General features: G+C 38.7%; 2 protein-coding genes across 2 annotated transcripts in view; one reads left to right on the top strand and one right to left on the bottom strand.

Annotated features, from left to right (window-relative positions):
• The window catches only part of slc47a3 (solute carrier family 47 member 3), a 7840-nt gene extending 703 nt beyond the window's left edge, over positions 1-7137 (top strand). The window contains exons 4-17 of the mRNA XM_037677857.1: positions 1-146; positions 231-273; positions 978-1022; positions 1686-1783; positions 1873-1970; positions 2674-2787; positions 2868-2935; positions 3057-3165; positions 5035-5110; positions 5419-5488; positions 5588-5720; positions 5836-5930; positions 6012-6054; positions 6719-7137. The exon at positions 1-146 is cut by the window's left edge and continues 1 nt beyond it. Coding sequence (XP_037533785.1) covers positions 1-146; positions 231-273; positions 978-1022; positions 1686-1783; positions 1873-1970; positions 2674-2787; positions 2868-2935; positions 3057-3165; positions 5035-5110; positions 5419-5488; positions 5588-5720; positions 5836-5930; positions 6012-6054; positions 6719-6918 — 1338 coding nt within the window. The 3' untranslated portion in view covers positions 6919-7137. The remainder of the gene's footprint in view (positions 147-230; positions 274-977; positions 1023-1685; positions 1784-1872; positions 1971-2673; positions 2788-2867; positions 2936-3056; positions 3166-5034; positions 5111-5418; positions 5489-5587; positions 5721-5835; positions 5931-6011; positions 6055-6718) is intronic.
• Positions 7138-7173: 36 nt separating this feature from the next.
• Positions 7174-13025, bottom strand: LOC119410938 (multidrug and toxin extrusion protein 1-like). The gene is made up of 17 exons (XM_037677858.1): positions 12918-13025; positions 11312-11413; positions 11080-11148; positions 10826-10974; positions 10351-10393; positions 10222-10266; positions 9971-10068; positions 9784-9881; positions 9586-9699; positions 9438-9505; positions 8510-8618; positions 8356-8431; positions 8215-8284; positions 7947-8079; positions 7754-7848; positions 7599-7664; positions 7174-7479 (listed from the first exon to the last, which is right to left on the bottom strand). The coding sequence occupies exons 1-17, from the start codon at positions 13023-13025 to the stop codon at positions 7174-7176; spliced, it is 1749 nt and encodes a 582-aa protein (XP_037533786.1).
• Between the last annotated feature and the right edge of the window lie 3853 nt (positions 13026-16878).

Raw genomic sequence — 16878 nt, forward strand, 5'->3', positions numbered from 1 at the left:
TATGGAAGTGGTAACCTCGTGAGAGTTGGAGTCATTCTGCAACGGGCAATCCTCATTTTGCTGCTGGCGTGTTTCCCCTGCTGGGCCGTCCTGGTCAACACGGAGCCCATCCTTCTGGCTGTCAAACAGGAGCCAGAAGTAGCCAAGTGAGGATTTTAATCTTTTTTCTGTTTTTATTTAGTTTTGGGAAAAAAAAAAAGTGTTGACTCTGATCAAAAATGTCTCTGTAGGTTGGCTCAGCTGTACGTGAATATCTTCATGCCAGCACTTCCTGTGAGTGTACCTATTTTAATTGATTTTAAACATAAACTAATGGTAAATACGTCTGGTTTTCGGTTGTTTTTATCATTGCTCTAGCCTGGATGCTGCAAAATTAAATAAACTTAAAATCTAAAATAAATAAAATTAATCAATAACACGGTTTCCTTCAGTTTGCGTCCAAGATAAACGTCACCCGCTCAGTATTTACATAAATGAATAAATACAAAACTGGCTTCAGTGGTTAAATATTGAAATACTTTTTTAATTCTAACACTTTTTTTAATAGGATGAAATCAGTTTCAAGGTAGAGTGAAATTATTGTTATAGTTCTTTCTACATCTCCTAGAAACTTTAGTTCCATTTTGAAGTCACAAAAATACAGTTTGACTTGTTTTTTATGTAAACTTCCCCCGGCACTATAAAGGAAATTAATTAGAATGTCTGCTTCCTTTAAAAACCCAAACTTTAGGAATGGTATTTATTTTTTCCAAGTCTTTCTTGAAAAAAAAAAAGTTTAATTTCAACATTTTTACTTAAATAATTGAAATATATTTTAAAAATTAGATATTTCTTGGTCAACTTTTTAGATCGACACAATAAATTCACATTTGATCAATATTTATTCTGTTGAACTGATGGTTTATTAGCTGCTCGTCTCCTCTCTGAACTCCTATAAACATCCCCGCTCATTTTTTATTTTTATTTTTTTTCAACAGGCTGCTTTTATGTATTCATTAGAATCAAGATATCTACAAAACCAGGTATGTCACTGAACACCCCCACCCCACAATAAGCTAAAGTGAGGCAGCTTAATATTCTATGTCTGGAACGTTACTCATGACTTGGTCCCTCTTTAAAAAGTTAAGGCCTAGAATTTTTTGAATGAACTATGTATTATGGTCGCTGCTATTTAATGCCAAAATGACCATTTAAATCTAAAAACCAAATATATTTACTGTATACGTAATTACATGCAGCATCGAGACATGAAGCAATCTGACGCTCAAATGCAGTTCTTTGATAAATGTCCATTCTTTTCTAACCTTGATGATGTGGTGGCCATCTTGAACTGGGTTATCGCTAAATGTTTTCAGTTGAAATATTCATTGAATATTTCCTGATATTTTTGATTAAAATCATTCAGTGGTTCACAAGATATTTCGCTAACAAACACTCCTCTGAAAGCTTTTGAAGTGATTCTCGGCTTCGACCACATCAAACTTCAGCTCAGTATCTGAGCAGTTTATATTGTTATAGTCATTTTTGACTGATTACACATGGTATTTGAATCGAACTCATGAGGTGAATTAGTTGTACATAAATCACAAAATGTATTAAGATATTCTAAAAAATGCACAGAACTGCAGATGCATCTTTTTTTTTTCTGTTAAAACCACAAAACTCATTCAGCGCTTTCATTTTAGGGCATCATTTGGCCGCAGGTGATCACAGGCTTTGTTGTCAATCTTCTTAATGCCCTCATCAACTACATTGTTATTTTCGTGTTAAAAATGGGAGTAAAGTGAGTTTTATTTTTTAACTTTTTTATAATCTGCATTGGGTTTATAGCTGGAATTATAAAAATATTGCATAATAAAATACTTTTTACAGAGGCTCTGCTCTTGCCAACTCTTTCTCCCAATTTGCCATGGCTGGATGTCTCTATGGTTACATCATGTGGAAAGGCCTTCACAAAGCCACCTGGGCAGGTGAGCATGGACTGCAGTGATCCTAATCAGACGAGATGTTGCACCGAGTTATTAAGAAACATCTGAGTGAATCAAACGAACAAGAATGCAAAGGAAGTCATCTAGATGTTCATAGTTTTATATATCTATAGATCTATATGTGGCGAGTTTGTTACACGTCAACAATACCGTTTATTTCAGAGGCAGCTATACTGTAAGAAACAAATACACCTACACACAGTTCATCAAGGAGCTCAGGACTTGTGAAGCTGACGCAGCAGCCCAGACAGAGTTGTACAGTGACTTTTATTTACTTGTAAATATGAGAAGTTTATGAAGAGGCAATCAGCAGAGAGCAAAGGGCAAATCAGTGCAATGTAGAGACGGTAGATCAGGAACTAAAAGCTATGAAACTGGAACAGAGTACAGACGGATCACCTGGGGTTGAACCTCTGTTTTTATAAGTCAAATGGCGTGGATCATATTTAGATGCATGCATAAATGTGATTTAAGCCACACAAATGGCGATTCTCCTAATAAACGGCATAAATGAAGCATTTCTTTGCATTTACGTGAATGTGGCAACACATTAAAGAGACCTGACAGACAAAAGGTTTTTCACTTGTGAAGTTCGAAACTTTGAGCACGTTTTTAGCAACTTTTAACGTAAATTGTACAACACAGCATGTTAATATCTCTAATTAGATTTTGCTCCATTGTTCAGGCTGGACTAAAGAATGCCTGGAGGACTGGGGCTCATTTATTCGTTTGGCCATCCCTGCCATGATCATGCTGTGCGTTGAGTGGTGGACATATGAGATCGGGGGCTTTCTTGCAGGTACTGCCACAAGCAAAATTATAATTATGGAAGAATTCCTATTTACTGAAACTGATCCAAAACTTGTCTGTCTTTGAAAGGTCTAATAAGCGAGGTGGAACTCGGAGCTCAGTCGGTCGTATACGAACTGGCAAACGTTGCCTACCTGGTGAGCCCTTTTTCTGTCGAAATAATCTAAAAACAATTGTATATTTTTATCCAGTGATATGACTCGCATGCTGTATTTAACTGAGCAACATTTTAAACAAGATGCTTATTTTGCGGAGTAGTTTCCCATGGGTTTCAGTGTGGCTGGCAGTGTGAGAGTTGGAAACGCTTTGGGAGCTGGAGAAACCAGTCAGGCCAAGCTGTCTGCAAAAACCACAATGTTTTGTGCAGGTCAGTGAATTTTTTTTTTTGGAAATGCTGCACATATGATTCAATTAATGTAACATAACAAGAAACAAGTGCAGGGCAGAGCTTTCAAAAACACACGAACACGAGTGAAAACTATCTAACGTTCTGGTAGTGATGGCTAAACAATATGGACACCAGAGCTTGTGTCACTCTTCCTGAAGCAGTGATTCATAACACCGTGTCGGAGCTTGTATCAAAACACCACCGTCGCATGACAAATGATGTTCGAATGATGTCATCGCTGCTTCATTTCCCTCTACTGTATATTGACTCAGAAAGTTTCAGTGCGTTCTGAGCTGATCACAGTTTTACAGATTTGAATGCTTTGGTGATTTGAATGCTTTGGTGCTGCACAAGATATTAAGATGCATCATTATTCTTAAAATGATGAAGAGTTGTGAGGAGGTAGAATTATGGAAAGTAAAACAAGTGTAGTTTGACAATTTTCAATAAAATGAGTTCAAAGGTTTGGGATCAATTTGATCTTATTCTACCAAATAAAACATAATGTTTCCTAGAACCTACAATTTGAGTTAATAATTTTAATGAGTATACACACACAAGCACACACACATTTGTTGTTTTCTTTCCAAAAACAAATATTTATTTTTTTAAATCAGATATCTTTGTTGTACTTCTGATTGTCAAGAAAACCCTTTATTTTTAATGCTTAATGCAGATCATCAGTTGGATAATCATTATTTTGTACAAAATATGATTGACCAATCTTCCATAAACTTTATTTGCTGACATGGGATTGAAACAGTCAGCACTTCAGTCACACTCATGAGGTCATGGCTCCTGTGTTCACCAGTTGTCTCCCCTCATTGAAGCTTTGAAGCTTTTTCGGCATAATTATAAGAAAAGCTTCAGTGCTTCTTGAAGCTTCAAATGCCCATCTGGGAGAATATTGTGAAAACTGGGAGCTGAATGGCTGCTTGTATATTTTTTGGAAAAAGCTGAAATGTTTGAACAAAACACTAGTTAAAAGACAAAAGTAGCTAAATGTTAGCGAAATGCCCAAAGTAACTAAATGTTGGCTAAAAGATCAATCTATCCATCTATTATCTTTACCAGCTTTTTTTTCGGGTCGCGAGGTCACTGGTGCTCATGTCCAGACATCACTGTGTGAGAGATGGTACACACCCTGGACAGGTCGCAAGTCCATCACAGGACCACATAAAGACAAACAACTATAGGGACAATTTAAGACTAACCAATCAGTCCATTAGATTGAGGCCAAAAGGAGCAAAAGGCTAGCTAAAAGCTAAATGAAGCAACAGGTTAGTTAAAAGCTACATCAGCAAAAGGGTAGCTAAAAACTAGCTAAATTAGCTGAAGGGTTTCTAAAAGCTAAAGGTAACAAAGCTGACTAAATGTAGAATGTTAGCCAAAAGCTAAAAGTAGTAAAAGGCTCTGTAAAAGCAAAAGACGAAAACAGAGCAAATATTCTGAAGCAGAGATCACAGTAAACAAGGAACTGATTATATCTGTGTATTTCTATGAGGGAAAAATATTAGTAAAGTACAAATATTTGGAAAAATATGAAATTCACACAAACCAAAAGTCACAGGACCCATCTGCAGAGTGAGCTGAATGAAAATTAACTCAAATAGAACAAAGTATTACATACAGAAAAACCCTGCAGAAAATGAACAGAGTAAAATCTAAGGAAAACAACTGTGATGGTTGTATCAGGGTTTCCACAGGAAGAGAAACCACTTCATTTCACGTGTTTGTTTTTTTAATCCGTTTATGAATTCTTGTTTACCAGGAAATCTGTAGAAGAGTGTGAAAATATCAGACACGCTGCAGAAAATACTGACTTTCATCTCTTGCTTTTCACCCCAGGGTCGGTGTCTGTTTGCTTGGCGATTCTCATTGGGAGCCTGAAGGATCACATCTCTTACGTTTTTACATATGATGAGTAGGTGCATGTTTAAGCATTAACTCCAGTTATGGTGTACAAAGACTTCCCAAGGTGTGCTGTATTCACATATACAAGACTGGCCTCAGTTCTTGGAGAGGATTCCTGTTTAAACAACCTTTGACCGTTTACATGAGTCATTGTGTTCACAGAAATCCATGAAATTGGCTTGCATATTATTTTACACATTAACCTGAAGCTAGCGGCGCCATTACTGTTCATTATGTGATAAACTGACGAAAACAATGAAGAGCTGAGGACATCCAAACTGATTTGTTTTTTTAATTCTCAGATATGTCTTCTTTCAGACAAATCAGGGAAAGAGTTGCTGACGTTATATCGTTTTATTCTCCATTTGTCCTCCTGGATGCCATGTCTGTGGGTATCTTGGTTATTTTGCTTGAACAAAACTTAAAGTTTTTATGACATTTCTCTTTTTTTAATAATTAAAGCACATTTGTTTCTGTGTATGACTAGGTTGCCTCTGGTAGCATCATAAGAGGAGCAGGTAAACAGATGGTTGGTGCGATTTGCAACATTGTGGGATATTATGGGATTGGTTTTCCTATTGGAGTGTCACTGATGTTTGCAGCTAAGTTAGGAATCAAAGGTAAAGTTTCAAGCTGGGACTGTAAAAATGTTTGGATTAAAAATTTGAGTCATCCATTTCAGATCTCAAAACAGTTGAGCAAAATGAATGACATGCTTCTTTTTCTTTTTCCCAGGTCTGTGGACTGGATTGTTTATTTGTGTATCATTGCAGTGTGTATTCCTCATTTTGTATCTGGTCAAAATGAACTGGAAGACGGCTACAGTCGAGGTGAAAGTTTAAGCTCAAACATTCTCACACAACAAGACAAGGCTGGTATCCCTTTATCTATGATTTTTATTTTCCCTGCAGGCTCAGATCAGGGCGGGCGTGCATGAGATCTTCATTGACACAGGTAAGACAGTTGGCAAAAGTATTTTACATTCAACAAGGTTGAGTCAGGTCCTCTGGACAGGTTCTTCTTTGTTGAAAAGTTTCACCTTCTATCCAAAAGACTTCTTCAGTCTGAGGAGCTGCAACAATCTTCCAAACATAACCTTTCATAGTGGATCAGGTAGTTTGCAGATGACAATGATAAGACTGAGTTTGTTGCAGCAAAACTGAAAAAGACTGAAGGTTTTTTGGAAAGAAGACGAAACGTTTCAACAAAGACTAATCTGTCCAGAAGACTTGACTAAACCTTGTTGGATTAATCTACCTGGATTATAGAGCATACATCAGGGTATTTCTTACATTGTTTAGTTTACAAAAAGATTAGTTCCTGCTCAGTCTCTGTATCCTTGAATATATGGAAATGATAGCTACTAGAAGTTTTAATGGAAATTATAAAAATCAGAGAATTGATAAATGTCCTACACCATAACACAGTAGCAGTACTATAGTCCACCCACTGGTTTAGCATATAAAGTTAGAAAAGAGACTTTGATGTTAAACTACCAGACCTTTTATTGTAGAAAACTAATAAAAATGAACAAATCACAACAACCGACTTTTCAAAAGAATATCAGGGATTCCTTTTAAAGTCTCTAAACAAGGCTTGTTTGTATTTGGATGACTAGGTCCCCAGCCAGAGGATGCCGAGAACTCCCTGGATCAAACGAACGCCGTTGACCTGGCTGAAGCTCAAGACGAACCAGCAGTTAAAATACTGGGATGTAAACCCTCTCGCATGACTCCGCTTTGGCGAAGATGTCTGGCTCTGGTTGTCATGCTAGCAATCTTAATGATCGGAATCATTATAAACCTGCTGGTCACATGACGGCACAGTCCACTGAAGTCAGGTGGATGATTCTTTGCCACCAGTGAAAATGTGAATGTTGGCACTGCGTGACCTAGCAGGACCAGGATGGGCACACGCTGAGATAAGCAGGAGGAGACGGCAGAAGGAGAAACGGTTCATAATCAGTAACACTCCCTGCACTTTAGAACTTCAAAATGTTATTTAACTCTTCCTGTTGGCAGTTGTGCCACTACATGCTGCCAAAGAGCTAACAATAAACAGAAACCTTATGGTTTACGCTGACTCTTTATTTGGGACCAGCTCGGTGACGAAAATTGTATCAGGAGTAGAGCTTGCATTCATCCAGTTCATAGTATGGTTGCTTTCTGTAGAATGGATCACTGGCAAAGGGACCAGGAAGTGCACCATTGCTCCTACAGCAAGCAGAGCAATGGCTGCAAACATAATGAGGCCTCGCCGGATGATCAGCTGAGAAGTGGAGAGACGATTGCCTCTTGGCAGCTGGACCACATGTCCTCCCTCCCTCTCAGCATTTCCATCATGGCAGTCTGTGCTGACAGCCATGTAGCCGGCCACTGGCTGCGTGAAAGCATCACAGTACCAATTAGTTTAATCTGTATTAGATTGCAGGCTAATCTTATGAGCAAATATGTCCAAATAAAACCTTGAACATGAATCGAGTTTAGCGGTGTACCTACTTTTTCATTGCAGGCTGCCTGATCAGCTGTCCCCCTGGAGTCTGACATGTGGGCTCGTTTCACGGCCTGCATGAAAGCAGTCAACAAAAAAAACTTTTCTACCATCTTAGTTCAAAATACAGATCCTTTCATAACCCTGATTAACTATACGTCACCTCCTCTGTGGCTTTTTCCCAGTCGAGCCTGAAAATCACAATGACGTAGAAGGTGGATTGCAAAATGACACAAACCAGGAGGCCCACCCAAAAACCTTCATCAAGAAAAAAGATAACTCTGTAAGGTGAAATGTGGGCTTCAGAGGAAAATGCTACTTTATGAAAATCCAAAATACAATCATTTCTTAAATACCTAAAACTCTCAGTTTTGCAACAAACATTAAAGTGACGCTGAGTGAAAGTCCTATGCAGTAATATCCGATGAAATTAGCAATAGCTGGGATCTTCTGCTTGCCTGCACCCAAGAAGATGCCTGTGCACACACACTGGAGGAAAAAGACATTTTTCATTCTTCTACTTGTCCTTTCACTCATTTGGTAATCTCTGCAAACACTAATATTTTCATTATATATTCAACATACGTCATTTTTAATGTAAAAACTGCAAGGTATAAGACTCACCACAAGCCCATCAAAGAACTGAAGGAAACAATAAGCATTCATCAAATGTGACACCAGACCTACGATCCTTCTGAAAACGACAATCATTAAAGTTTTTCATTTTATTAAAGTACTGAAATGGGATGATGACGGCTCACTCACTCGTCAGAGGTGAAGATGAAGCCAATCACTGTTTTAGTGGAACCGAGCACAAGACCTTCAGCAAGCACAAAGGTAACTGGGGAAAAGAGGGTGAGAATTCTATCAAACAGCAGAGACTCTGAAGAAAATCCAAATAATCCATTTTTTACCTGACCTGCAAGACTGAGCGACACCTTGCTGGTAAGGATTGCCCTGGCGCTGTCTCCAGCACCAAGAGCGTTCCCAACTCGAGCGCATGCTGCAGCTTGAATCCCAAGTGGGAACTATGGATTCACAAGTAAAGGAGTAGGCTGATCATTTTTAAAGTAGTCTGTGTAATACTTGTCAATAGATAGTACCATATCAGTTGTGGCATTATTTTAGAGCATGGAGTAAGGAAAAATGGCTAAAAGTCTTTGTCCAGACTGACTAATTGGCTATATGAGGGCCTGTTTTATATAGTTTATCATGCTAATAAAACTCTTCTATCACAGGAATACCAGAGGAAGAATATAACATTAGCTCATATATTAAATTTCATAAGCATGACATGGTTTATTCAGTTAATGGTCCAATCTGTGCAGCACATTGGCTTCATAACACGAGCCATGTTTGGTTGAGAAAACTGCAAAAATAATAATTAAATCTAAACAAGTGGTGTCATGCAAAATTGTTGAAGTTTAATATGAGGTAATGCAACATGCTTTCAAACCATAGCATTTTCAAAAAAAATTGTTTTATGAGCTTGAAGAGCATACACATGCCATACTGCTACTACTACTCTGCTGCCATCTATTGGCTGAAAATGGTACTGTGCAATTTTTTTTTCAGTCAGAATGAATGAAAACGGTCATATCTCAGCCAAAAATTGGTCTGTAAATATGGAGGAAAATATCCATAATTACGTCACTTCGGCCTATAAGTTTTTGGCTATAAGCCTATTAGCCTTTTCTTCATACTTTGTGCTTTACGATTGATCACATGGTCAATTGTACTATTAAAAACTTTTTGACATAACATAACGTATACATGATAAGCATGAAAAAGAGTTTGATACCAAATTTAAAGTGAAACGGCTCTATAATGCAGTCGCATCTCAGTACCATATAGGTGATGAAGGTCACCATCATCACAGCATGCTGGGCTGCAAGCTCATCTTCACTCAGCATTCCTGAACAGTAGACAAGGAGTGCTAAAATACTTTCTCCAATGTTTTCCCCCTTTATATACAGATTAAATAAATTGGATTACCTGCAAAAAATCCCCCAAACTCATAAACCCACCACTCGAAACACTTCATTAATGTACTGGGAATGGCTAGTTTCATGTAGGAGCCCCACTCCTGAAGTGATTCTGTAGTCCAGCCTGCAGGAGGAGGAAGACACTGAAAACCTTGTAAAAAAAGAAGCTCATTGTGCGATCAACCATTAAACTACAACCATCCGTCACCTGCCCATGTGGTTACATGGAGCTTCTTCCACCGGATGTAAGCAAATAGAAAAACACAGATATAAATCTGAGACAGAGTGTTTGCTGCTGCAGATCCACTGCAAAACACAAGAGAGAAGTGCTAAAGGGGCTTTTACCATTTAAATAAAACCTTAGATGGTGACTTGAGCTACACGAGCATGCATACCCAACTCCCAAATCCAGCCAGTAAAGGAAGATGTAGTTTGTGACCCCGTTTGCAAGGTTTGCCAAAGCAGCACTGTACATTTGTGGAAAAATTATACCCTGAGACACAAATACAAGAAAATGTGATTTAAATAACATTCACATTTAATAAAATGTCAGAAAAAATTAAGGAAGATTAATATTTCTGCACACAAAGATTTGATGATTCAGAATCAAAGTAGACAATGTTCCATGTTTAGGACAAAATCTCACCTGATTCTGCAGGTAAGACACCTGAAGATGATGCAGAAACATAGCCTACAGAGATTTCATTTTTAATTGTCTTTTTATTACCTGACAATGTGTGATGTGAGAAGAAAATTGGGAATAAAAGTGACTTACAGGCACTGCAGGGAGGAAAGCTGTGATGTAAAGCTGGGCAATTCTGAAAACACAAAACCTCTAATGAGATCAAGCAGTGGACAATTTCAAAAACAAAACACTTGTGGAAACTTTAAAAGTTCAAGAAGTTTCCACTTCAGGTGAGAATATAATCTTGAAGGAATTACAATTTTTTTAATGTTTAAATTAATGATAATTAGACAAGTAGGGTGACTTATTTTCTTAACTTCTTATTTTTTACAAGTTTTCCTAAATATGATTTATTACACAAGTTAGGTCATTTCTTGATAATAGTTTTGTTATAATGGGAATCTTTCTGTGAAGTTTGGTGTTTAAAAGTATTTATGAAGAGAAATTTTAGGGTTATTAAACAAAAATGAATGTAAAGCTAGTTTGAAGTAATTTATAGGAAAAGACTCGACCATTCCATGATCGTTGTTATAATTATATTGTTGCAACATATTTACTACTTTACCTGGCCACCTCGGGGTCCTGCCCCAGACACAGCAGGATGGCCTGAGCATTGATGAGGAGCCCCCAGCAGGGCAAACAGAACAACATGAGGATGATGATGCCCCGCTGAAGGATCACTCCCACCTGCAGCAGGTTCTTACCTCCAAACGTCTGTCAGTATAATGCATATTTTGAACAGAGAACCAGAACCAAATATTTGGTTTCATTAACAAAACAGTTGTTTAATAAATGGTTATATAAAACCGTCTTTCTGACCTGAGATACTAGAGTATCACATGCCAAACCCAGACCATATCCGGTTGCAGCAGAGGTAACATTAATGGTCTGAAATGGAAACATCAGAAGAAGCATTATTAAGTATAACTGTGACTGAACCATCTTAAATTTAAAAATAAGTCATTTTCTTTGCAAAACGCTGCTGGAAAACATTCTTTGTTCGTCATTATGTAAAATGAGCCTCCATGAGTTTACGTGAAACAGCACTTACAGCAGAGGCTAATCCATAGCCGGCCATCACTTCATTTCCCAGACGCCCACAGAACATCGTCACCACAAACGGAAGAAGGTAATTAAGAATTCGAGACAGCAGCTAGAAAGACAACAGGACCGCAGGTCAACCAGCTGCAGGCTCGAGGAAGATATTTCACTGTTTTAGTGAATGCTGATTCAGCAGCAACCATGCTAATGTTTCCCTGTGTGTAGTTTCTTCTGTATCCAGCAATGTTCAGTCTGGTCATCTGGACAGTTTTTTTTTTTGTTGAGACGTTTGGTCCTTGATCCAAAGGGCTTCTTCAGTTCGAGGAGCCACAAACAAACTGATTCCCACAAGCAGCACACTCCAATAGTGGGAAAAAAAAAACAGTTTGCTGGTGATAAGATGGTTTCTGGGGCCCACCCTCTCCCCCGTCAACTCCTCTGAGTCAGTCATAGCCAAAGTGGTTCAAAACATAAAAGTTCATGCTCACTAATCCAGATTTAAAAAATCCAACAATATTCAGTCAGATCATCTGGACAGTTTCTTTGTTTGTTGACTCCGTTTGACCCCAAGTTGACGGGGGAGAGGGTGGGCCCCAGAAATCATCTTATTACCAGCAAACTGTTTTTGCCACTATCGGAGTGTGCTGCTTGTGGGAATCAGTTTTATTGTGGCTCCTTGGACTGATGAAGTCCTCTGGATGAAGGACAAAACATATCGGCAAAAATATTAACCATCCAGATGTCATGACTAAACTTTGTTGGGTTTGTGTCTGTATTATTGAGCATGAACTTTTAAGTTTTTTCTGTGTGTTTTTGGGAGGAATATGCTTCTGCGCACACAAAAGTTCACCTCAGCCAGGAAAAGTGTAAAATGACTTTACGTATTTGTAACTTGTCTACTTTTAGAAATATCTCATTTTAATTACAAATGTTTCCTGTAGTAACTCTTTCAAAAACATAATTCACTAAAAGCTACTTCAGCGTTCACAACTTGCTCTATTTTAGTTGTCGTATGCTAATTTTAGGTTTTAGCTATAGTTTTGCTACATTTAGTCTTTAACTCAAATTTTTTTTTTTACTTTTATAATTATTTTTGCTAATGTAAGTATTTATCTACAGTTATGTTGTTTTGGGTATTAACTCATGTGTTGGTAATTTTATTTTTAAGCAATTTTTTAAGTTAATTTATGTTTTTAACTGCTGTTTACCTGATTTCAGCTTTTAGCTACAGCTTTTCTATTTTAGCTGTGGCTTTGTTAATTTGAGCTTGTAACTATAGTTTTACTCATTTTAGCTTCTTCTCTGATTGTGTTAATGTTACCAATTCAATTAACAATTCCTTGTTCAACAAAATCAGCAAAGTCTAATCTGCACTGCATTTTGGGAGAAAAGGCCATCTTTGCTGTGATACCTTGCTCGGACAGATGTGCTTTGATGCTGCTACAGTTCAACACCAAAAATGTGCCAATGTTTTAAGTTTATTGATCTCTGTTGGCAAGTTGTACAGCTCCTAACCTTTTGACAGAGAAAGACTGCCATCATTCTTCTCTTGAAACTACTATCTGTTGAAATCACTGTCCAGACAGTCTCAACATGTAAACAACGCCTGTTCTTACCAGAGGTCCCGTCATCCTCAGGATGTGGTACAGTTCCTCTCGGTGGGCCACAGGAACCCTGTGGTGCACCCAGCTGCAACAGAAAAGCTTGTCACTGGACACCTCCATGTTTAAAGTGTAGCTCCTTTCACGAATGTGTCTCACTTTTCCCCTGCATCGTTGTTTTCTGGATGCTGCCAGGGATGGAGCTCTTACTGCGGCCACAGCTTCCCTGGAAGTCGACCAGGCCAGCTGAAACAACAGAGATTGTAACACAAAGACAACAAAGCAGGCTGTGGTCACAACAAAGATCAGCATGTGGGACTTGAAAGGAAAAATGTTCCGAATGATGAAACGTGAAAAGACAATGAACTAACTCCAGATCTGGTCAGTGGAGGAAACTTCCCAACAATAATCAGATTTTTATCCCTTCAAAGTGAATGTATTTACAGAATGGCTGTTCAAAATATGGACGCAATTGGAGACAATAAGAATTTAACCCTTTCAAGCATTTCCAGTTATTTTAATTGAAATTGTACAAATTAGGTGAGTTAATCCTTTGAGTTGTCACCATAAAAGTATAAATGAGTAAAATACGAATTCTTCTTTCAAAACGTTTCTCTATTATTTTCTGTACTTCTTTTTTGCAATCCGACTACTTCTGCATGCATTGTGCTATTTATATACCAAAATATTACACTCATTGAGGAGATGGATGAAATGACTTTTAGTTTTTATACCATTCATTCTTTAAAGTTTATTTACATTGAATGTAGTGTTACGATGACATGGTGGTCAGAGCTGCAGCCTAATTCTGAGGCTGCAGGATCAAGCACAATTTGTGTCATGTTGGGCACCCAGTGAAAAACGATTGCCAAATATTTCTTGCGAGTTTGTTTTTTGTGGCGACTTCTGCATAAAGGAGCAGCTGAAAGAAAAACATTTAAAAATATTCCCCCACTGGAAAAAAAGAACAGTGAGATTTACTCATTCCTTTCAAAAACATTGTTCTCTAAAAGCTACTTAAGCCCACTTGTCTATTTGTCTTTTTCTGCTACTTTCAGATTTTAGTTACCATTTTGCTACTTTATCCTTTTGGCTACTTTTTTGCTACTGTTAGCTTTTAGCTAATGTACTGCTACATTTAGACAGTCTTTTACTACTCTTAGCAACAGAACTAACTTTTCTTACGTTTAGCTAGACTTTACTAATTTTACACTTTATCTAGAATTTTACACTGTTCTAGAATTGTGCCACTCGGGGTGGGTGCATGTTGGAGTAGCTGTTACATTCATTCTGAGATTTTGCTTTTGAAAACTTTAATTCCTCTTTTTCTGGATGTAAATCACTTTTGTTTTTGGATGATTACTTCATCTGGTATCGGATGCTGTGCAGCTGGAAGGATTTTTACTGAAATCTTTTTTTAATTTTGAACATTTGTTATGATGTGTAACCATAACAACAAGGTGGTTTTCTACAACTGGGATTAATGTCTCAAAGCTCAAATAATTCCTCAACTACAGCCCCAAATCCCCAATGAGTTGAAAAGGCGATGCCATGGATGCATTCCCATCTACCTGGAGGTGATGCTCTAGTGCCTGACCACCGAGATCTTGGAGGTGGTGGGAAACACGGATTGTGACAGCGGGAGGACCAGGATCATGCCCCAGCACCTGCAGTTTGCTGTTGTCGACAAGGGACTTGGCAGGCTGATGGGAGGAGTGATCATCGCTCGGGGAGTTCTGCCCGGCATTCAGGCAGTCCTGCTGCCAAGGAGGACTGAGGTCTGCTGGGTCCTTGTGGACGGATCGGTACCTGTGGCCAATTTCTTCTGTCGGATGGACCACTACAAGAGATCCTTCCTGCCCACAGCCATCAGCATCTATAACAACTCATGAATGAAACCAGGATGATGAGCTATAACAACAATTAATTTCCCTTTGGGATTAATAAAGTATTTTTGAATTGCATTGAATCTATACTTTTGCTTTAAGCTAGACATTGCTACATTTACCTAGCTTTATTCAACTTTTAGCATCTCGCTAACATTATGTTGCTTTTAGTTTGTAGATACCATTTTGCAACTTTAAGCTTTTAGCTATTCTTTTGATACGTTTAGATTTTAGCTAAAGACTTTAGCTTGTTAACTTTTAGAGTACAGCTGGTTGCCACTGTTGCTTCACAGAAAGAAAATCCTGAGTTCAAATCTCAGTTGGGGTCATTCCGTGTGGAGTTTGCATGTTCTCCCTGTGCATGTGTTCGATTTCCCCTACAGTCCATAAGCATGCATGTTAAGTTAATCCTAAACTGATCCTAGGAATGATCCTAGGACGGCCTCCTGTCATTGATTAGCATCCTGTCAGGGGGCAACCCTCCTCTTGTCCTTTGACGGCTGAAGATGGGCACTATAGCTTCTAATGACACTGAGCAGGATAAGCAGGTTTTGAAAATGAAAAGATTCATTCTTAAATTGGTGATCCATCTATCCATCCATTATCTTCCGCTTGTTCCGAAGTTGGGTCGTGGGGGCAACAGCTTGAACAGGGAGGCCCAGACATCTCTTTCCACAGCCACCTCTTCCAGCTTCTCTGGGTGGACCCCAGGGTATTCCCACGCCAACCGAGTGACTTATAGTCTTTTCAGCGTGTCCTGGGTCTTTCCCCAGGTCTCCTCCCAGTCTGACATGCCCGAAGTACCTCCCTAGGGAGGCGCCCTGGGGGCATCCTTACCAGATGCTGGAACCACCTCAACTGGCTCCTCTTGATGTGGAGGAGCAGCGGTTCTACTCCGAGTCTCTCCTGGATAATGGAATTTCTCATCCTATCTCTAAAAACAAAACCCCAGAAGAAATAGTGCAATGCTTTGACAAGCGCTCATTACATAAATACCATGTAGGTGATGAAAGCCACCATCATCACAGCATGCTGGGCTACTCATCCTCACTCATCATTCCTGAATGATACAAAGAAGAAATTAAAGGTAGGTAGCATTAATCACTGCTTTAACAATGGTACTGTGTTATCCACAAATTAACTTGATGAAATCTAATCTGCTGATTACCTGAAAAAAATCCCCCATACTCATAAACCCACCACTCAAAACAAATCATTAACGTGCTTGGGATGGCCAGTTTCATATAGGAGCCCCAGTCCTGCAGTGATTCAACACACCAGCCTGCAGGGGGAGGAAGACACTCACTTATGTAGAAGGAATTTGTAAAAGAAGCAGACAATGAACAAGCTCCCCCTCACCTGCCCATGTTGATGCATGGAGCTTCTTCCACCAAATGTAGGCAAAAAGAAAGCTACAGTTGTAAATCTGAGACAGGGTGTTCGCTTCTGCAGAGCCACTGTAAAACATGCCCATTGCAGTCAGGATGACATCAGCAGGTACAAATATTTAATTGAAATTTGAACAGTACACCTACCCAACACCCATATCCAGCCAGTAAAGTAAGATGTAATTAGTCCCAATGTTTGCTATGTTTGCCAAAGTGGCAGTGTACATTTGTGGGAGGATTATTTCCTAAGAACAGAAAGGCACTGATATGAGAAGAACAATATGCTTGTTCTGAGCTGCAGTTAAATCCACTAAAACGGCAAAATAACAGTCTCTGTTATGAGAGAGCAGAACACGAGAACAAGATGTTTTTAGTTCACCTGGTTTTGCAGATAGGAGACCTGGAGATGATGAAGAAACACGGCCTACAAGATACTTTGTAAATTGAAATTTAATAAATATTGCCAACTAAAATTGGGGTGAAATGGACTTAAAGTGGATGAGTGTGTAGTTGAGTAATCCAGATTATTGGCAGCAGCAGAGCAGAGAGCTGCAGCCTCTGTGTTTGTTAGAGACTGAGAGAGGAGAAGGTGGACTCGGAATCCTTATGAATTCTTTCAAACTGTTTCCTTGGTGTGTGCTGCCCTCATGTGGTATTTCTGTTTTCTTACCTCCTGCCTCTTTCACAGTTTCCCACTATTAA

The sequence above is a fragment of the Nematolebias whitei genome, chromosome 6 (genome assembly GCF_014905685.2).
Source record: "Nematolebias whitei isolate Nwh7 chromosome 6, NemWhi1, whole genome shotgun sequence".
Lineage (NCBI taxonomy): Eukaryota > Metazoa > Chordata > Actinopteri > Cyprinodontiformes > Rivulidae > Nematolebias > Nematolebias whitei.